At 35.3% G+C, this 22,503-nt stretch overlaps 2 protein-coding genes and 1 pseudogene across 2 annotated transcripts; all 3 read right to left on the minus strand.

Annotated features, from left to right (window-relative positions):
* Window positions 1-1,819: 1,819 nt before the first annotated feature.
* LOC104698754 (SKP1-like protein 14 pseudogene) lies at window positions 1,820-3,102 on the minus strand (annotated as a pseudogene).
* Window positions 3,103-4,293: 1,191 nt separating this feature from the next.
* Window positions 4,294-6,466, minus strand: LOC104698757 (uncharacterized). Its single transcript, XM_087456302.1, has 3 exons — window positions 5,956-6,466; window positions 4,902-5,867; window positions 4,294-4,809 (listed from the first exon to the last, which is right to left on the minus strand). The coding sequence occupies exons 1-3, from the start codon at window positions 6,304-6,306 to the stop codon at window positions 4,543-4,545; spliced, it is 1,584 nt and encodes a 527-aa protein (XP_087312428.1). The 5' UTR covers window positions 6,307-6,466; the 3' UTR covers window positions 4,294-4,542.
* A 7,987-nt stretch (window positions 6,467-14,453) lies between these two features.
* On the minus strand, window positions 14,454-15,361 carry LOC109133294 (uncharacterized). The gene is made up of 3 exons (XM_019246289.2): window positions 15,281-15,361; window positions 15,085-15,190; window positions 14,454-14,850 (listed from the first exon to the last, which is right to left on the minus strand). Exons 1-3 carry the CDS (start codon window positions 15,314-15,316, stop codon window positions 14,714-14,716), a joined length of 279 nt encoding a protein of 92 aa, XP_019101834.1. The 5' UTR covers window positions 15,317-15,361; the 3' UTR covers window positions 14,454-14,713.
* Window positions 15,362-22,503: the final 7,142 nt, after the last annotated feature.

Here is a 22,503-nt window from a genome sequence, read left to right on the forward strand (position 1 = left end):
TAGATTTTTTAAAATCTTAGCTGTTGAATTTTTAATAATTTTTTTTCAAGTACGAATTAGTTTAGATTCGAATAGATTTTATTTACTTTTGTATATTTTTTTTAATTTTGTACATTTTATTTGATTTGATCTTTTTTGTTTATTAATAATTAATAAAGATTAATTAGTTAATTAAACTTTTCTACTGGCAAGTGAATGTAATTTTTTACACATTTTAAGGTTAGTTTCATATTTGTATTTCCCAATTAATATAGTAGGATAATATGCCAAATTTTGTCACTTATTATTACATTCATGGTTCAAAGTTCTTGTAACAAAAATAATGTTGGGTATATCATTATCGACTCTTCGCATCTATTTTTTTTTCCTACGTAATTAATAAACGGTTATGTAAAATCAAATTCGAAACGAAATTTGTCAATCTTGGTCTGAATAAGCAATCAAGATTGAATGTTCGATTATGGTCATGATTGGTAACAACTATTACTTTTGGCTGTAGAAACTTTGACTTTAAAATTTTAGCTGCAGAGATTTTGGTTGTAGATGCTTTGACTGTAAAAACTTTAACTATTAAAATCTGATTGTTTACTAGCAACTTTTAAATTTGTAGCTGTTTTTAAATTATTATTATATATTAATAATACAATTTAATAAATATAAATTATGCCAGAATTAAATTTATATACCAATTTAATAACAACAATAAATTTTATTAATGATAAATTAAAATTTTTAAAAATGTAAGTCAATCAAATATGTGATTTTTTGTTTGAAAATTCTGTTTTTTCTTTTGTTTTTGGTGATTGATTTCACTGATATTAATTGTTTTGTATGTTTTTTTTTAATTGAGTAGTTATATGAGTAGTCAAAAATCCATTAAATATGTAGAATGTAGAATGTTTTGAGGGCCTCGACCAACTAAAGCTGTGGAATACTTAAAAGAGGGTTCAAATAGTTAATTAGAATTCACAGTTAATTAAATAGTTAATTTGAATACGTAAAAGAGGATTCAAATAGTTAATTAGAATACGTAAAGGAGGATTCAAATAGTTAATTAGGATGTAAAACTATTATTAAACCACCTCGTGCATAAGCATGAATTGAGAATGTTAATGCCATGCTGGTGCATGTTACACCCACATTGATGTATATATATGATAAAAAGAAATGGTATTTCATGCATCAAAACCAAGTCGTGTTTGCTGCCATAATTCTAACTACTGTAAGTCCTTCTTTCTTAATTTTATAGAAACAAAAAAAGTTTTAAATGTGGATATTTTGTATTTTCAATGCAAATTTTAACATTTTTTCTTCTAATTATACCATATTTATTAGAATTAAAAATAAATAAATTAGTTAGTTTTGAAACATAAAATAAGAGTTTAACCTCATACATCTAATTTTTTTGCCATCTAATTTTATGGTAATGAACTTGCAATATTATTATATTATTAGTGAAAACAATCAAAAAACAGTCGAAATAATGAAAAACATTTCTCAGGAAGTTCCAAAAGGGAGACAAGATGAGAACATTATTAGAGATTATTTAACCTGTAACAGCTCTTTACCTACAGTTTCCTCTCTTTTTAGTGCAACAGAAGTTCCTCCCTCTAGCTTCCCATGCTTATCATCAGTTTCAGACTTTGTCTTAATTTCAGCAAAGAATAAACAACGAAAGTGAAATCAATTGATAAAAAACGGAAATTATTATTAATTCTTATAAATTCATTCACCAAATCAAATATGGAAAAGTTATGAAAAAAAGAAGAACAGGGTAATAAAGTCATAACCCTAAAAACCAACAATTAAACAAAAAAAGTTAGGGTTTTGGAGGAGCAGCTGGTTCCTCAAAAGCCCAAGAGTTCTCCCTGCGAACTTGTTCTTCTTCTTCTGGTGTGAAATCGTTTTTGATATTAAAGATCTCACGAACCTCCTCTGGCGTCATGTCTTTGATGTGATCTGCAACGTTCTGACAAGTGAGATCAAGAAAGCCTTTGACGTTGAGATAGTTAGCAGCGAGAATGAGTTGGAAGACTGTCGCCAGATCTCTATCCTTGAGAAACTCTGCTTCCCATTCCTTGATCTTCGCGGCTTCCTCTTCAGACATTGAATCATCTTCCTTCTTCTCCTTGTCTTCCTTGCTGATCTCTTCTTCAGCATCTACAACATTGACGTGTGTTTTGCAATAATCGAGGGATATAACTATAACCAACATGCTCCGCTCACGCTCTTCCTCGGATGGTGTCCTTTTGGCAATCCAATTTTGAGTATATACGGCCGATACAATCAGGGAGTGGCATTAATTGTTTATTGTGCATCTGTTTGCTTTCCTTACGTCTCCTAAATTATAATTTCTCCGACCACGAAGACAACCCTCGTCTTCTTACTTATGATATTTTCTCAAAGAGATTGGACTTAGGATTAGAAGAATATCTTGTAATACAAGCTATGGTTTTATGTTTATGTTTAACTTAGCCTAGTCAATTATCTAGGTAAGGAATTAGTAACGCTATTAAAGAGACCCTAAAATTTGATCACACACTTGAGAAGCAGAAACATATATAAGTCATTCACTAAATTAAATCATATATGAAAAAAAAAAAAAAAAAAAAAAGCTAAACTAGAAGCTAGGGTTTTTTGGATCTTTAAAAGCCCAAGAGTGTTCCTTGTGAATCCCTTCTTCTTCTTCGGGTGTGTAAGCTAAAAGATTTCTCGAACTTCCTCTACTCTCTTTTCTACGATATAATCTGCAACGGCCTGGCAAGTGAGATCAAGAAGATACCGTCACACTTTGAGATAGTCAGCAGCAATAAGGAGGCTGACGGTCTTATCAGCATCAGGATTCTTCATGAACACTTCGTCCCAATCCTTGAGCTTCTTCTTCGCATCCTCAGTTGCTACATGAACATCATCGACATGTCTCTTGCAATACTCGATAACCATGGCGAGGATCATTCCTGTAACTTTTTGAAGCGGGATTTCGTTAGTAGCACAGTCGTCTTCGATCATTTGCCTTACGGTCTGCATTTTTCTCGCCACCACTTCCTCAACTTCGAAAGACTCGCCATCAGAGCTTGTCAACACAATCTTTTTCGAAGACATTGTTTACCTTGAATGAGAGATGGTTTTTGGATGTCTATATTTATAAATCTAAGAGTCGGTCAATTCTGCAATAATCCTTTTCACAAATAGACTTGGGGAACCCTTTTTCAAAAAAAACAATAGAATTGGGGAAATTAATATGTTATTTCCTTGTCTCACAAAAAAAAAAACGCAAATTCTTATTTTAAAAAACGTTTCCTAAAATATATTCCAGAATTTTTTTAGAAATTTACTAATAGTCTTCTATTTCTTAATTTAAGGAAAAAGTGTTAAATGTGGCCCTCTCGCTAAAGATGGATTTTGTGAGGACTATACTCATTGTTGGTTATATATGAATATCATAGTTGAACAAAATAAGCCATGCAATGGTTCATAACTGTGAAACAAGACAATTTCCAATGTGTCACACAATATTGTAAATTTCAATCCATTTTTGTGCAAAACTGTTTGTCAGTGCCGGCGATAGGGAGGTGCAAGGTGTGCATTTTCACAGGGACACTCTAGATTAACATAAAAAGTAGTGTATTTTGAAATCCAAAAATAATTTTCAAAAAAAAAATATATGTAATTAAAGCCCATTTTTCAAAAATTGAAAAAGGGACCATAACAATTTTTGCGATTTTTACACCGGTCCTACTCTTTGTGGATGAGATTGTTAATCTTGGGGATGGGGATTTCATTTTCGTATTGAAATTATATTGAAAGGTAACCTACGAAAGATTCTTAAAGTCGTGATAATTCTAGGATGAACAATAATTGTAATTTTGTTTTTAAATGAGGACCAGACCCGACGATTGGCAAGTGCAACAAGTGCATTTGCACAGGGACCCATAATTAAGTTCCAATTTTTATAAGATTTAAATATGAAAATAATTAATTATTCTGAAATTAGATAGAAATCTATATCTAAAAGGCACTAAAATTATATTTGTAAGTTTTCTTTTAAAACTAATAATTAAGAAACAAATAATTAGGCCCAAATAATGGTGATGCAAGATGAGTTCCTTTTTTTGTTCTATCGTTTGGTAAAAAATAGGATTTTTTTTCTTATTATTGCACCTGGTCATGCGGTTGATTGAGCCGGGCCTGATGAGGACCTATATATCTTGTTAAACCTCGTCAAAAGTTGTTATGTCGTATCTCTTTTATGCACCTAAAAAAAAATCTGGCAGAAAAAGCAGAACAAAAAAATAAAAATAAAAAATACTTTTGGTGATATCATTCACTTATGAATGTTTGTTAACATACATAGGAGCTTTCAATCTATATTAAGTTTTACAAACTTATTCCTTGCATAGGCCGGTCGATATATCTATGGCTAGCCCATACAGTTTTTGGTTTTTTATATACAAAAAAACTATAATTATTAGCTAAATGTGGTTAATATATGGCATTTTATTGCTGATTTTCAAGTGAGTTCTTGTAGCTTTGCATTTGAGTTTAGTTTGCCACCATCTTGCCGGAGGCAGAAGAAGATGTTGAAGACGACGTCTTTGTCTCGCTCTGAGCTGCAGTCTCAACAAATTGGGTAGTGACTTGTTCCCACTTGGTGATTGTCTGCTTAATCTGCATTTGTTGTGCTGGTGTGCATGTCAAAGACCCTTCTGTCTTTCCTTTGTTCTGACTCACAATTTGACTGTGGATAGTTTCTAACTCTTGGAGAGTCTTCATCACTTCTCCCTGGTAAGTTTCCATAGACTGTTTAACCTGTCAACATAGCACAAGAGAAAGAAAAAACGTTACGAAAATGGACTTTGATATTGTGAATCATAAGATAAGACAATGTCTTGTTCCCGCACCTCAGCTGATTTGCTTTCAATTCTTGACCGAATAAACGCCATGGCACCAGACACTTTTCCCGCAGCAGATTTAATCCTAGTAAACAAATCTTTTCCTTCTTTGACGGGAGCAATCATTGTACCCTTGAGTTGCTCGAAGAAGGCTTTGTATTCTTCCTTCTGCGGGCACTTCTTTTCGAGGTTCATTATGAATGATGAGACTTGTTTGGAAGTCTCAGCCTCGACTTGTTCCACATTTACGGTGCTGCTCTGACTAGTTTCGGTCTTTTCACTAGCGGAGCTTTCACCGTTAGCTTTAGTATCCTTAGTGGAAGTTTCTTTTCCACTTGCATTAGAAGAGCTTTCTGCTTTAGTTTTAGTATCCTTAGTGGAAGTTTCTTTTCCACTTGTAGCAGAAGATTCTTCCTCGGTGTTTTTAGTATCCTTAGAGCTAGTTCCTTTTCCACTTGCATCATCAGAAGAGGTTTCTCCGGCAGGTTTAGTATCCTTAGAGGAAGTTTCTTTTCCACTTGCATCAGAAGAGCTTTCTCCTTTAGTTTTAGTATCCTTAGTGGAAGTTTCTTTTCCACTTGCATCAGATGGGCTGCTGGATGGACTTCCAGTTCCACTAGGACTGCCCAAGTTAGATTTTGAATCTTTAGTCTCTTCGGAAGAGCCTTTAGCTGAGGTTGAGCTTTCTTTACCAGAGCTTTTGCTGTTGCTGCTTGAATCTTCTTTTTCAACATTAGATTCTTCACTGGAAGAAGAGTTTGATGAGCTCATAACCATTGTGTTTGTTATCCGTGTAATGATTGTTTCCCATTTCAAGATCCCTTCTTTGATTTCTTTTTGTTGTTCTGCCGTTAGCTTCATGGTGTCTTCACTCTCATCCTGTCTACGACCTCCCATAATTTTAGCCGCCACAGATTTCATAAACTTAAAGGTATTAATGGCTTCCATTTTTTCCTCTTGGATTTCCTCCCTTATCTGTTAAATTATATAAGCATGCATATGATGTGTAGTAAATTAAATGGTTCATTAGCCATAAGTATCGATAACTTGGATAATAAGTTACCTTTCCAATCGCAAAAGAAGAGATGGCCTTGAAGATGCCCCCGGCTTTGGCCTTCAAGTCTCTGTCGTAATCTACTTGGTCTCTTCTTTTTATTGGGCAAACATACTTGGCGAATCCCCTAAGTTTCTCAAAGAAGGCCTTGAATTTATTGTTGTTGGGACATTCCTTCTCAAGATCGGCCACAAAGACCATCACTACTTTAACGGTGTAAGGCTCCACATCCTTCACCGTCTTCGGATCTTCAAGCTGAGGTAAAGATGGCTTATATTTCAGGTGTGCTGAAGCCAGATCCAGAAGGGACGCAGTTGCAAAAAGAATGGTAAAGCATAACAATAGTTGAACTCTTGCCATTATTTTTTTTTTTTTGGTTTTAACTTAAGATTATTCCTTTTTTTTTTTTTTTTTTTTTTGCGAGGAAGAAAGATTGAAGAATGAATGAATTATAATGGGATTCTTTGGCTGCTTTTATAGTTATGTTTAGTTTTCTATGTTTAGAAATCATTGACCCGCTGATCACTGAGAATTTGGGGGAACAAGGTCTAAATAATAGCAAAGAGCTTCATGGTTCTTAGGTTTCACAAAAATTCCATTGACGATGAGCTCTTTTAGTTTTCAATTAAAATCTATAGTAGTTTTTTTCCTAAAAAAACTTATTCATTTTCTTATTATATGAATTTAGTATTTAATCTTTTTTTTTTTACCTCGTATTTAGTATTTAATCTAAGATGGTAAAAACTAGAATTCCTATATTGGGGCAATTGGAGAAGATTTTGGCAATGGTTATGATTTTTTTTAAAGAATGGTAAAACAAATACATAGAAAATAACATAATATGAGTAAATAACAATATTTCAAAAAAGATAGTAGTATTAAAGAAAAGGGACTCCTTTTTTTATAGTTCAATTAATGTATGAGAAATGTTAAACGAAAAGCATTATATTAGAGAGATATGGAATGCATTTGGAATTTTAGTGTGTAATCTTTATAAGCTCGACTTCTCCCACATTGTAAAATGCAGTCTCATTCAAGTTAAAAAATCTAAGTGATTTCTTTTAGCGAGTGCTTTTTGATTACGATTAATCAATTTAAGTTTATATATTGGTTAAACTATTTAGCTTTTGTCTTATTATGTTTACAATATGATTATATATATATATATATATATATATATATATATATATATTTTTTTTTTTTTCTAACTTAATTAATATATAAATTTCTGTTTTTCATACTTTTTTACAAAAATATTCTCGTTTATTGTCCATTTTCAATAATTTATTTTTCTATATACGAAATAACTAAATTCTAAACCATCAACTTCAAATACTAAACTATACTTTAAATATAAAATAGAAAGAACTTAAATCTTTTTTTTAAGTTAATTTAATATATTATAATTTTGTAAAATATAGCAGAAATCATATATATAAAAGTAAGGTTTCACTCTCTCCTTATTGGTCCACTTGGCAATGCAATTTTAACAAAAAAAAATTTATATTAAAACACAAATTTTAAAACAGTTAATTTTCACACATTAAATCACATAATATAAAACTGAAATCAGATAAATTTCCCCTATAAATTATGCATTAACTTTATTTCTCCACTAAGTTGTATTAATCAATTGTATTAAAACAAAACAATAAATTAGAATTGTAACTCTTATTTTTCTAAATGTAATTTTTCTTTATTTCTCTTCTTATAATTTTAAAAATACAATTTAACTAAATTCTCTAAAGATGAAACCATTAGTATGAAATCTAGCACTATAAATTAAATTGATGAGTGAAAAACAAAAAAAAACCAAAAAAAATATAAGTTATTCTTGGGGTTTTAAAAATTATTGAGATTGAAGAATTCATATAATTTTATAAGAAAATTAATTTAGTTTGTCACTTCAAAAGTAATATTTTTTTATTTTGAAATATTATGTGTAAGTGTTGATTTTATATCAACAAACAACCAAATCATGTGAATTTTGATTCGGCCACTTGGTATTCCTTTTATTTTAGGTTATAAAAAATAAAATATTTATTTATAATTAAAGGCATATAACTCCATTTAACTCAAATGTAACTCATATCCAATAATTGTACATTAATTCATTCCTCCTACTAACTTATTTATCTTTCAAGAGAAAATATTTTTGGTTAAATTTTCATATTTTTTAATTATTTTTGGTTGGCTAAACTTATATTCATATTTTCGTTGGCTAAATTAATATATTTCTCATGTAAAATTTTTGTTTATAATATATTTCTCGTTTCAAAGTTTAAAGCAATATATCATATATCTAAAAGTAAGGTTTTGGTCTCTCCTTATTGGTTGATTTTCATTTAATGTTTCTAATTTTTTTTATTTTTTATTTGCTTTCTAATTGCTTTAAATAATATTTAAGACCCAATAAACACAATACATTTAACTCACAGATTAAAATAAAATTATAACTGAAAATAAAATAAATTATTGAAACGACTTGACCCTTCTTTTTAAAAAATAAAAAAATAAATAATAAATAATAACAATAAATAAATAACTACAACTAGTGGTCCCATACCCACTAGTCACCTAACCATAATCACAATCAACAGCGGAAATAACCAAACTCATGTACAATAAATCACCAATCATAATCCAATAACCAACATTAATTCCAAATCATAAACTAATGATCCAAACAGCATAAACCAGAGAACCAACAATCCTAAACAACATTCTAGGACTCAACTCTAGCAACCTAACAGAAGCCAGACAACCAAGCGAACCACTAGAATATCCTTCTCTTCATTGTCTTGATTCCACGATCACGCTTTGCCTTTACCTGCACCACAAACACAAATTCCAATGCATGAGTATTTTATAAACACTCAGTAAGGCAATCCTCCCATCTACTGTGCTATACACACAAGCAATAGAGACATCTCTAACCATCAATAAACAATCAACAATCAACAATAACAAACCAGGACTCAGCATTGACCGACACCAAATGGAGGTTGCATCGACCGACGCAAGATCTGCATCGACCGATGCAAGGTTAACCTGCATCGACCGATGCTCCCATTGCATTGACCAACTCATGCTCGACATAGCACAAAATCCCTAGATTTCACGCGACGTCCTCGCATCTGCATCGACCGACGCACAAAGTGCATCGACCGATGCAATGCTGAGCATCGTTTTCCCCCGAAGCTTCTCGTCGGATCTTCGTTCCTACAACCACAAAAATCGATCCCAAGCCAAAAGAAAGCTTCCCAACGTCCCAAATAACAATCTAACAAGACTAGCAACACATAACAAGCAAATCAGAGATATCTCCAGCTTAGATAAGTCATGGTCATGCACTTACCTTTGCCACAGAAGAAATCCGACCCAAGCACAGGAAGAAAACATTCCTAGGAAGCTCCTACAACGATCCCAGCTACAGATCTCTACAAAAACAACTTCCAACTCCAAGAAATCACCAGGAAGACTCATGAACACCAAGAACTCTTCTCTCTCTCTTTCGTTTCTCTTAAAAGCGGCTAAACACGCCTAATGAGACAAAACTCGAGTTTAAGGGTTTTTCCTAACCCAAAACGCAGTGTTTAACTTAAGTCAAACCGCAGAAAACTGAACATGCATCGACCGATGCTCCTCCAGCATCGACCGATGCACATCCCAAACCGGGATTCCAGTTCGCGGATGTTACAATTATGCATTAATCATATTCTACCACTCAATTTTATTCAAACACAATAAATTACTATTGTAACTCCATAATTCTAAATGTAACTTCCATCATTCCTTATCATATAAATAATCATTTTCTCAATCTCTCATTCTCTCATATTGACATTATTTTACTATCTCATTTTCACATTCTCTCATTCTCTTCTACAATACCTCAGATCATTTTTTTTTTTTTTTTATATTTTTTTTTATTAATTTTGTTGTATGGGTTGTAAAAAACAAATGAAATCTCATTGTAAATTTTTAATGCTAAATTTTAATTTTAGAGACTACATTATATATATTTTACATTGTTCTTATTTTAAAAGATTCATCTCCATTATTTAATTTAGATTATTATCTTATAAGTAATCATTCTCTCATCCTCTCCCACCAATATCAAATGTTTTTATATGTCATATGTCTTGTAAGAGTTTGATTCTATATTTTAATTTAGAAAGTATTATATATATATATATATATATATATACTAAATTGTTCTATTTTTTAAAGATTCATCTCCATTATATAATTTGGATTACCATCTTATAGTAATCATTCTCTCCTACTCTCCCACCAATATCAAATTTTGTTATATCTCATATGTGTTGTAACTTGTAAGAGTTTGATTCTATATTTTAATTTAGAAAGTATTATATATATTTAACACTGTTTTCAGTTTTTATTTTATTTATATAAAAATAAAATATTTCTTTTCTATTTCTTGCATTTCTAATCTACTCAGATTTATTTTTTAAATTTGCATAGTTAAACTTAAATTCACATATGTTGGTTTTAACACAAAAAAAATCAACTTTATATGAGAATTAGATGTTCCTATTCATTTTTAAACAATCAATGTGTAACATTATATATATAAGCATTTTATCTTGCAATCACAAGTTCTATTTACATTGCTTAACTCCATGGTTAAACTATAACTAGGTAATAACCCGCACTATATGCGGGATAAATCGACTCAAATAAAATTATTAATGTAAAATTATTATTTGGAATTTAAGGTGTCATAATAATAATTTTACATATAATTTTCTTTTATTTTATTCAAATTTACATTTAATAATTTTGTGTAAAAATATGTTTCACCCTTGAAATATGGAATATAATATTAATTATTGTGATAATTGTGATAATGTTATTTATTTTTAAGATTATTGTAATAATTAATTTTTAATATATACACCCTTTGTTTCATAAATAGTGTCATTTTAGAATTTTATTTTTGTTTCACAATGAGTGTCATTTTACATTTCCAGTGCACTATTTTATATTTTGAATGCATCTTTTTCATTAGATTTTCTAGTTTTACCATTAATCTATGACTAAATTAACCCATCAAACATTTATTAAATAAGGGCATATATGTATATTTTAATATTTTCTAAATTTGTGTGAAATGTGTCAAAATGACACTTATTGTGTAACAGAGGGAGTACTTGAATAGTCATCAAATTTTTTAAAATCGGAGAATAAGTTTTGTATTTCAAAAAGTTAAATAGATGAATAAGTTTTTAATAGTTTATGAAATGTAATTTACTTTAAATCATTAAATATTTTATGAAAATGATAATTAAATTATTAACTATATATATTTTTTAATAGTTGATGAAGTCTTTCATTTTAAAAAACTAATAGAAAGAAACATTACCTTATACATTCTAATGACACATTTATGTAGATAATAATGAAATAAAGATTTCCTTATATATTTTAATGGCACATTTAATAAATCAAAAGACTTATATTTGTAAATATGTTTATCTTGAGATGCTTAATTTTCATTAAATCTGCAAATCGTTATGGCGACGACACATCAGCATTTTCAACAAAATGCTTCTCTATTAATATATAGGGGATATATGTTGTCCTATTTGCAGGAACAACAACATACTTATTTAATATATTTAAATAGCAGATGATTAATCGAAATAAACATTTCTCCAAATTTTATAATTCAATCAATGTGAGTTTACTTATTACTTTGAAAAACATTTACATTGAAGTTCATAAAATCATATAAAAAAATTAAAATACTATGTCACTTCAAATTTGGAAGGAAACACTTGGTACTCTTTTAAAAAAAAGTCAAGATACATATAAAATTTATTAATATTTAACTCACTTTAAAGGCATAAAAGGTCATTTAACTCAAAAATAACTTCTATCCAATAATTCCATACATTCCTCCCACAACTAATATATATATATACTAGCAATCGATCCGCGCTACGCGCGGTAGTTAGATTAAGGTGTATTCCGAGTTTTGTTGTGTATATTTTTTTGGGTTTTGTAAATTCATCTTTACGTTTGTTTTTGTATTTAATTTTGGTTGCTTATGTTGTTTTATTGGATATTTTAATAAAAATATGTTTTGCAGTAAGTATAATTTAGTTTGCTGTTTTTAAAGGAAAAATTGAGATCATCTTGTGTGTTTATAATGTTTTTTTAAAAAATTATTATTAGAAGTTAACATTGTTTAGTTGAAGTTGTTGTTTTGCTGTAGTTGTTAGATGTCATTAATTTATTATTATTTTCTATTTTGTGATTGGATTGTTATTTAATATTTTCATATGTATTTTGTAAACTATTGGAGTAATTTTTTTGTCAATGTTTTAGTGTTTGGAGTGAAAAGATTGTGGATTTTATTAAAAAAAATAAATAAAATCAATAACTTACATTCCTCTTTTCTGGGCTATTTTTGTTTGTTTCATTCGGGCCCAATTTCTCTGTAAGGCTTATAATTTGTGGGTTTATTGGGCCATTATTTATATGTTATTGAGTTGAAATTGATTTGTTCTTTTTCAAAATCCTATGTCCCCGTGAACGGATAGGAGAAGAGTAATTTTCCGATATAGAGGTCTGTTTTAGGATTGAACTTATGTCTTTGATGCTCTTAATTATTTTTTCAGTCATTCATGTCGTAATCGTTATCCCATGTTGATTTTGTTAAAGGTGAATGTCAATTGGGTTGCAAGTTTGTTTATATGAAAATATGTTGGCTTCTTTAGGTTTCCTAATTAAGTTGTGAGTTGTTTTGTGTTCTTGGTTGTAATTTTTTTCCCCTTTGTCCTGTGAGTGGTTTTTTTCGATTTGATGTAAGTTTTGTTTTGGGGAAAATTAATTTTCTTGTTTATCTTGTTGTAATTTTATAAAGTCCGGGTTGTTTTTTTGTTTTTTCGGTTGTTTTTTTCATATAATTTTGTGTTACAGTTATCTGATTGTGGCATTCATATATTTGAACCTTTTTAGTTTATTAAATGTGTGTTCATCTCTTTGCTTCTTTGTCTTTGGTGATGGATTTGTGACGTCCAAATAATTTTAATTGATTTCTAGTTGTGTTTCCTTGATTCTTTGAAAGTGTTGCTTGGGTTGCCTTGTTTTGATATTTTAAATTTTAAATTATGATCAGTTTAATAGAAAATTTTAACTATATTATTACCACTAATGAAAAATTATGGTACTGTTTTCTTATTTTAACATTTAATTTATTTTACAGAATTATTTTTTATTTAAACTTTCGATTAATTATATTTAACAAAAAACATGCACTAAATGAATATTTTAAAATAAAAAAAATTGAATTCATAGGATTTAAAAATAGTGATGGGTCTATAGACTTTGAATGAAATAGTGTTGGGCCTACAGATTTTGGATGAAATTTAGTTGATCAGTTTGTCATTTGTATGATTGTTTAAAGTGCTTATTAATATCTGTAAGGCCCACAAAATTAAAGAATAAATGACTGACGTGGCAGCTGACGTGGCAGCACTAGGAGTGAGAAAAGCTAACTTTATATATATAGATATGTTCAAGATTATATTTAAATATTACAGAATTTTTTAGTTAGCTAAACTTATAGTCACATATATACAATATATATACATAAGAATTTATATTACTTATTAACACCATAATTCGACCCATTATTTGCTTAACTCAAAATTGGTTTCAAAGCCAACTAAAGAAAAAAAATGATCTTATTGATATTAGACCAGAACATGGGCTTACAAACATAATCACTTACACGGAAGATAATTTTTTAGAAAAATAACTTATTATTGCAACATCAACGTATCCTCAAAATCAGTTAATTAGAAAATCTAAACATCAACGTATCCTCAAAAATAACTGCTTTTACATAAGCAGTTAATTAGAAAATCTAAAATACAATAAATGTATTAGGAACAATATCAGTCAATGATAAGATTGGATCCTCAAAAACAAGAAACAACATCCTCATAATTCATAAAAAATAAACGCCACAATTGTACACATCTAAACGAAAGGGTATAAACATATAGTTTATAAATACAAGTGATTGCGAAGCCCGTATATGCCTAATTAAAACGAAATAATATAAAAGAGAAAACGAAAAAGACCAAAAAAAAAACAAGAAAGTTCTAACTACACCACAACCCACGCGTTGTGTGGGGAAGCACCTAGTGAAAATGATAAAAAGGTATTTTTGAAAAAAAGTATAAGCAAAAAGGTATTTCTAACAATTTCTTATTAATATATATGATGGTGATAAAATATAAGTGATTTATTTCTTTTTAAAATAAAAAGTTAATGAAAAATTCTAAATATGTGCATTTCAGAAACATATATTAACCTAATAAATAAGTTGTATATAGAAAAATATCTTACCATCTACTTTTTAAAAATAGCTAAATTAGAGAATATAGGAAATATATAGAATATGTTTAATTCTTTTTATGTTGAGGCTAAATTATCTCTAATTGTGTATAACTAGTGGTGTGTGTTCATTTTAATCAATGAAAATAACTCATTACTTTCCACAATTCCATATGAAATAGGACAACATGTTTGGAATCATATTTTGACAGGCACAAATGTACCCTTTGAGCTAGATTTAGCTATGAGATTGACAGACAAGATTTTTAGAGCTATAGATTTCGACACATAGCCGTGATATTTATACATGGGATATGCATCACAAAGAGAGTTCTTTATAGATCACATAGAATACAACTTCTTAAGAACTAATAAGAGAATTATAAGGCATTTAATCGTCTGATGAATCACCGATGATGTTCTGAATCATCTTGTTTGTCTCGTCCTCCGACATTGGCTTATTTTTCATAAACTTCTGTTCGTACATCTCGAAGAATTCCTTGTTCTCCTTAACTAGCTCCTTCCACACTAGTTTTAATTAGCATAAACCAAGTAATAACTCAATTGGTTAAGAGATCAGTTAAGAGAGTTCTCAACATACTAGTAGGAAAGAAAAACAAACTTTAATTAACAAAAGAGCTATAAGCCTATAAGATCATCGATGGTTACGAGATTTACATAAACTCACACAACAAACATATACTCTTCATACATTATAAGCCCTCTTCTGTATTAAAAAAAGGAGAAGTATAAGGTCCAAACCAGTGGAAACGATGATGGGATAGATGTTTGCATTCCTCGAGAGAGCTTCCAAGCATTCCTCTTTGTTCATGTTGAATCTCAAACATATCTCAATCATGTGTTGCACCTATACATACACATGACACACGATCACGTACGTTTTTATATTCTTTAAGAATGTAACAACATGAAACATAAATATTGATAGATATATTACCATGTGAATGTATGCAGCGGGAGAAGAGTCGCTCATTTCTCGAGATTTTGATAAAACTGTGATATCCGCACAGTCAACTCTCAACTTAAGAGCCACACCACTATATGATTAACGCTTATTTATAGAAGAGTTCCTGAAGAAGAATATGAACAGTAAAGTAAGCATGTGACTCTAAGTCTCACACGTAGGTTAATTATAATTGGCTGAGACAAAAATTAGAAGATAACTTTGAGAAATGGAAAAAGAAAAGGAAAAAGATAGATATTTCCTAGGTTGGATGGAAACGGAAACAATATACGTGGAAGCAAAACGTTTCAGAAATGGAAAACATTAATTTCCTAAAATTACGAAATATAAACGTTTTGGAAACGTATACATATATACCTGATATATATGTATATACATAATGAAACACCAAACATAAAACCTATATCAAAAAAATATTTGAAACAACATAAATTCATAACAGAAATTTTAAATAGTTGAATTAAAACATTAATATATTATATATTTATATGTCTTATGAATATATATTTTTAAATTATTTTATTTATTAAGTTTATAAGCTAAAAAAAAGTTTTCGTCGTATTTTAAAATGAAAATGAAGTTTCCATCGTGTTTCCAAACATAAAATTTTAAGAATCGTATTTCCGTAGCTTGTTTCCGTGTTTCCACGAGTTTCCGTTTCTGAAACGTTTCATAAACGGGAAATGGACCTTAAAACGATTTTCCATGTAACATAGGATATTTCGAAATTATCATTTTTCTCTTTTCCTTTGTTTGACATTAAAACTTATATAAATTAATATTCTTTAAATTAATTTTTTCTATAAATTAATAAACTTTTTCGTTTTCAATCTAGTACAATAATTCAATAACCAGAAACCGCAATTCTATGTACAATAAAATAATATGATAATATTATTTTTTTGAAATTCTATGTAAACTTATGGTTCCATCAGTACAATAAATTAATAAAAATATAAACTAATATATATATATATATATATATATATATATATAAGAAAATTTAGTAAAGTATGACTCTAGTGTTATTGCCTATTTTTTAATTTGCATTCTTGTTGGAGCTCATCTCTAATATTTTTTGTTATTTTTCAAAATAAAATTTTCAAAACTAAAAAAAAAATCTAAATAAAATTTTCAAAACTATGAAAAAATCTATTCATAAACTGATATTTTAATAATTTATGATAAATTAAAACATCTATTAGTTAATAGAACTTCATGATCCCAACTTTAATAATTTATAGAGGTTTGACTTACATATAAATAAATATACTATATTTTCAGCGATGTCACCTTTATAGTCCTCTAATATCAACAACACTTTTCACAATTTGATTAAATAGTAAGTGATTTGACCAAAATACATTTTGTTAATATATTAAACTGAATTTAAAATCTGAATTTTTGTCTATGTTTATGAAAAGTAGAATTACGTATCTAAAGATTATATATAGATTCGGAGAATTTTCCTAATTTTGTAGGAAGATTAGCGTATAAGTTAGATTTTCTTAACTTAGATTAGGAACCAGCAGCGGGATGATCAAGTGTAACTTGCTTCGTCACGGGTTAATAGCTCGTCGATGCTTGGTGGGACATGAATGGCAAGGGAAGACAAAAAGGACATTTCATGCTAGATGTTTGTACCGGGGATTACACAGTTTAAACAAATAAAGATTTTGTGGGAAAGAGCAAGCAAGTTCTTTTATTAATCGGGGAAAACGTGAGATCGTCACTTAAAACGAGTCGAGATAGAGCTTGTTAGTTCACAAGCGAACTAGCAAGCTTAAAGGGACGAACTGAAAACAAGAATGAATTATACGAAAGACAATAGCAGTTTTCGATGCAAAGTGTTGCTCTGTAGGTATTGTCTGCGGGTCCGGATCCTTTCTCCAATAGATGTCTCGAGCTATTTATAAGCGAATGTAGAGTTAGAACACTCTAGGGTTTTCTGTGTGAAATCCCGAGATTGTCCTCCGAGGTTGGCCCATTTCCTTCTATCTCTGGTGAGTCTTTGTTGGGCCGAGTTGGCATATGGGGCAAAGCCCATATCCAACAATAGTCCCCCCCTTAGTCCGGCGAGCGAGATATTTCTGCGATCGGCGGGCGTACTTTGAGTCTTAACATATGCCTGCTCGGCGTTAGGCGTTCCAGACTGCTTCAAGAAGATCTAACTTTGTGTGGTGATGGTTAAAGCGATAGTTTTTGTTGAGCTCGGAGCTCGTTCTGATGTTGTATGCGTTGAGTGTGTTGTTCTGGAGCGCGAAGCTTGTATGAATGTTATGTGTCTTGAGCACGTCTTTGCGGAGCGTGGCGCCTGGCGCGTGGAGCGTTGAGCGTGGATCTCATCTAGATGTTATGCGCCTTGAGCACGTTTTTACAGAGTGTAGTACTTGATAATGGATCTGCAATGGTTGAGGACGGAGTTGCCGCACATAGTTCGTAACCAAGGATCAAAGAAATTGAGCCAAACCGGCATGCGGAGATTGAGGTCGGCGAGCTTGAGATTGAGGTAGCCACCGAGAGTGAGACTGAGCTCGACGCCGAGAGTGAGATTGAGATCGGCGCCGAGAGTGAGATTGAGGTCGCCACCGAGAGTGAGATTGAGGTTTCCACCGAGACTGAGGTTGGCGAGAGTGAGATCATCGTCGTCAAACGGGGTTGAGAGGTGAAGAGAGGTCGGCGGACAAGGATTGATGAGTGCTGAGGTTGGTTCTTGCGAGATCGGCGGATTGAGGTCGGCGGGACGCTGCACGATGCCTGGAGTTCGGAAAATCCTCATTCTAGGTCGGCGCTTGTCCTACCATTGGGCGAGCTCCAAGGTCAACTCCTAAGAAGGGTGTTCATGATGTGCGCTCGCATTCCACGTCCAAGCTGGAGGTAGGCACAAAACTGGAGGTCGGCACCAAACTTGAGGTAGGCGCCAAGCTGGAGGTCGGCACCGAAATTGAGGTAGGCACCTAGGTAGAGGTTGGCATCAAGCTTGAGGTAGGCACCAAGCTGTTGGTTGGCGCCAAGCTGGAGGTCGGCACCAAGCTGTAGGTAGGTACCAAGAGACTCGAGTGTGAGAGCGTCGAGCATGAGGGCGACAAGCGCGAGAGAGTCGAGCGTGAGAGCGTCGACTGTGAGGGCTGCGAGCATGATAGTGGCAAGCGTGAAAGAGTTAGCGTGAGAGCGTTTGACTGTGAGGGCGTCGAGCATGATAGTGGCAAGCGTGAGTGAGTCGTGCGTGAGAGCGTTTGACTGTGAGGGCGTCGAGCATGATAGTGGCAAGCGTGAGTGAGTCCTGCGTGAGAGTGGCAAGCGCGAGTGAGTCGACTATGAGGGCATCGAGCATGAGGGCGACATGCATTTGAGCGTATGTTTGATATGCAACAAGGCTTTGTGCTTTACTGGAGTAAAGTGGTAGGCGAGACGGACTCGCCATACCTTTAGGTGTGGCTTTTGTGTCCGGCTTATCCTGTTGGTGTTTGGGGTTGGCAAGAACTTGCAAGCCGGAGCTTGGCTTATTAGTCCAGGCGCCCTCAAATTAGTGCGAGACTTGCTCGGTTTTTTGCTTGGTTTCGAGATGTATTTTACGGGGCGAGACGTCTCTCGGCTTATCCTGTTACGTGTTTCGAATACCAAGTTTTAGGTTGGTAGTTGAGATGAGCTCGTCGTACCTTTTAGGTGCGGCCCTGGTGTCCGGCTTACCCTGTGGGTGCCCCGAGGTCGGCAAGAGTGTGCAAGTAAGAACTTGGCTTATTCAAACTTGACCGCCTGCTAGCTGAATGCGAGACTGGGCTCGGCTTTTTTTGTGCGAATTATTTCACCGCTGCATCCATGTGGAACGCGTTTTTAATCGAACACCTGGCCAGGGTGACGATGTAGAAGCTGGACACTCGTTAAGACGGACTCGTTCGAGAGAGCTTATTTGACTTAGAGTACTCTTGCGAGTGTAATTTTTTTTTTTGTAAATGACTTCTTTTGAAGAGTTGATGAGCTCGGCAAGTGAGCGTTCTTTTTTTTTTTTTTTTTTTTTTTTTTTTTTTTTTTTGCTAATGATATTATGATGTTTAACTCACCGTTGATCTTCGGTGTTGAGCTGCGAGTTGGTCGTCGATGTCGAGCTGCGAGTTGGTCTCTCTATGCTTTTATTTTTATGCTTTTACTTCTTTCTCTCTCTACTTTTCTCTCCCCTTTGTTTGGTCACACATCCTTGAAGACCTAGCAGCCGCCGCCGCCGAGCTTCTCATGCGGAGATCGTCGATGGTCGGTGGACGGCGACATACGAGTTTTGCGAGCTCGGCCGAGAAAGGCGATGTGCGTGAATCCGGCCAATCGACGGAGATCGACGGGTCCCAACGGGGAGATTCGGAGGTCGGCAGAGAGGACGAGGTCGGCGAGAGGAAGTTCGGAGGTCGGCGCCATACGAGTTTCGCCCGCCCGGCCGAGAAAAGCGGCGAGCTTGAACCTGGTTGATCGGCGGGAATCGAGTGCGGCAGAATGAGCGAGATCGGCGCCCGGATGGTCGGCCGAGAGGACGAGGTCGGCGCCCGGATGGTCGGCCGAGAGAGCAAGATCGGCGCCCGAATGGTCGGCCGAGAGGACGAGATCGGCACCCGGATGGTCGGCCGAGAGGTCGGTGCCCGGATGGTCGGCCGAGAGGTCGAGATCGGCGCCCGGATGGTCGGCCGAGAGGACGAGGTCGGCGCCCGGATGGTCGGCCGAGAGAACGAGATCGGCGCCCGGATGGTCAGCCGAGAGGACGAGGTCGGCGCCCGGATGGTCGGCTGAGAGGTCGGCGCCCGGATGGTCGGAGATCGGCACCGTGTCGATTTTGTGAGTCCTGTTGAGAGAGGCGAAGCGTCCGTACCTGGTGGATCGGCGGAGATCGGCGGATCGGATCGAGAGGATTCCAGATTGAGCGGGGTGATCGGCGCTTTTCCGCCGAGAATGGTTGGATCCGGCGAGTTCGGCGTGGGAGATCTCGGATCTTGGCCTGGCGTCGGCGAGATCAGGATGAGGAATCTCGGAGCTCGGCCTGGCGTTGGTGAGATTGGTATGGAAGGCATGTCCGAGGCTGGCATAGTTGAGGGCGTTGGTCGACTTGATTCCTGTTTCGTTGATATCTCCCACAAGTTTAATTCCGACGATGGCGACCCAGATCTTAGGATGGGAGGGCGCCGAAACACGGAGATATTGGGAGGGCGCCGAAACACGGAGATATTGGGAGGTCGGCGTGATTTGAGCAAGTCCGACACTCGCGATATTGGGTCGATTGGAGGAGATCACATTGAATTCGACTTTCGGGAGAGAGAGTGGCCGAGAGCTATGGTCGGCCAAATATCGGGGATCGAAGATCGGCCCGCGTCAAGACCACCATCTAATGGAGTAAATTAAGTGAGTAACCATTGACCAATGTAAAATAACCAAAGAGGAAAGCAATGAGGTTGGTCGAAGAACGCGGCACGACGACCATGTTGCGAATGGGATCACTTGTGACCCGGTTGGGATCGATGTGGGAGATCGACGAGGTCAGCATTTGTGCGCTCGACGCCGACCTTGACGAGATCGACATTACTCGCGACATTACTCGCGACACTCGCAGGGTTTGGCCAAGCGATGAGAGGGAGACGGGATATCGGCACAATAGTGTGTTCGGCACATCGATGCTCGGCGGCGACGAGCTTGGCGCGACTGATCTCCGAATTGCGATTGGTTCTGATTTTGTTGAAGGCGACGCTGATCTAATGTGTGGAGGTCTCGGTTTTCGGTCATCAGGCGATAAGGCCCCAAGCGAGAGAGATCGGCGAGGGGGTACGGACGAGGTCGGTATTTCGAACAGAAAGGAAGGTCGTCCTTCGACGAGCTCCCGAGTTCTAACGTATACGCGTGGTAAAACTCTTGCGGGAATCCAGCGTGCTTTTACCGAAGAGTTCGCAGCTTATAAAGACGTTTTTGATGATGTTAGTGTCGGTATTGGAGCGGAGTGTGGAGACTTCGATAGTTTGGCCAACGACTACAATTTTGCTGATATTCTCGAGTTCAGTGAAGATAGCGACATTGGTTTTGGTGGGAGTCCTATGGATGTCGTCCCGGCCGAGGATCCTGGTCCTCGTTCAGCTGTTTTGGGTCTTAATGCTGCGTCGATTGGTGCTAATCTTTCAGCCCGTCCGGCCGATCACGGTCCTTCGGCCGGGACGGCCACCTGCTTCATGAAACCGGCAGTTTGCTTTGAGGGTGAGCGGTTGTGCGTCAGAGTTGGCGAAATCGACACTATGGGTGAGGGGGTCGGCCAATGGAGGTCAGTGTGGCGTTGTACGGTGCCCGAGAGGTTGTCCCTGTGTGGGTGGCATATCTCCAATCCATGTCGGTACTTGTCTAACCGTTAGGGTGAACTCCGAGGTCGGCTCATAATTGGAGGTGGCAAGGTTGACTATACAAGTATATTGGAGGCGTATTGGGAGATATGAGCGAGAGAGGTCAGCAGGATATTCTCCAAAGAACAAAACCTAGCCGCCGCTCGTCGCTTCTTTGCCGATAATAGGTCGGCAGGATATTCCGTTGACCGTCGATCGAGATGACCTGATGGTGGTTGGCGGTCGCCCTGGTTCAGCCCGCGCGCACAGACTTTGAGGTCGGCATCATAAGAAACAAATCTGAGGTCGGCATAGGGCCACGAGGGGGAGAGAACTCTACAACGAGGGTCGGCGCATGCTGCATGCGGATCTTCCTTGGAACAAGATCGAGAGGTTGAGGTTGGCGAGGATGACCATCATGAGGTCGTCCCCAATCTCGACTTGGGCGGCGACCGCTCTCGAGGTTGGTCTCGAGGTTCGTTGGGTGGAGATGGCTCATAGGAGCAAGAGGGGAGGTCGGTATAATGAGTGTGATTCTCGCTTGGTTGGGAGCGAGGTAAAGGTCGGCTTTGCGACCAGGAGGTGAGATAGGCAAAGGGATGGTGAGCTCGAGAGTGAAGCCATGAACGCTGGTGAGATCGGCACCTCTCGTGAGATTGGTACATTTCGTGAGATCAGTATCGGAGGGCGGAGCGACCGAGAATCTGCCGATCTGGATCCGGCTAGCTTTGAGATTGATCGAGAGGATGTGGAGCTGAGCGGTGATGTCGGCTTTGGTTGTCGCGAGCTTGGCGACACCTCTCATGAGGTCGGCACTTCTCATGGTGATGCTTTCGACGGTATCGATATTGATATTAG

Source organism: Camelina sativa, chromosome 6, assembly GCF_030686135.1.
Source record: "Camelina sativa cultivar CO46 ecotype springtype chromosome 6, ASM3068613v1".
Taxonomy (NCBI): Eukaryota; Viridiplantae; Streptophyta; class Magnoliopsida; order Brassicales; family Brassicaceae; genus Camelina; species Camelina sativa.

Coding starts and splice junctions, on each gene's coding strand:
- LOC104698757 (XM_087456302.1), bottom strand. CDS start 6,306: ATGGCAAGAGTTCAACTATTGTTATGCTTTACCATTCTTTTTGCAACT. Junction 5,868..5,955: donor CTTCTTTTGCGATTGGAAAG/GTAACTTATTAT, acceptor ATAATTTAACAG/ATAAGGGAGGAAATCCAAGA. Junction 4,810..4,901: donor TTGAAAGCAAATCAGCTGAG/GTGCGGGAACAA, acceptor CTATGTTGACAG/GTTAAACAGTCTATGGAAAC.
- LOC109133294 (XM_019246289.2), bottom strand. CDS start 15,316: ATGAGCGACTCTTCTCCCGCTGCATACATTCACATG. Junction 15,191..15,280: donor CCGCTGCATACATTCACATG/GTAATATATCTA, acceptor GTGTATGTATAG/GTGCAACACATGATTGAGAT. Junction 14,851..15,084: donor TCCCATCATCGTTTCCACTG/GTTTGGACCTTA, acceptor AATTAAAACTAG/TGTGGAAGGAGCTAGTTAAG.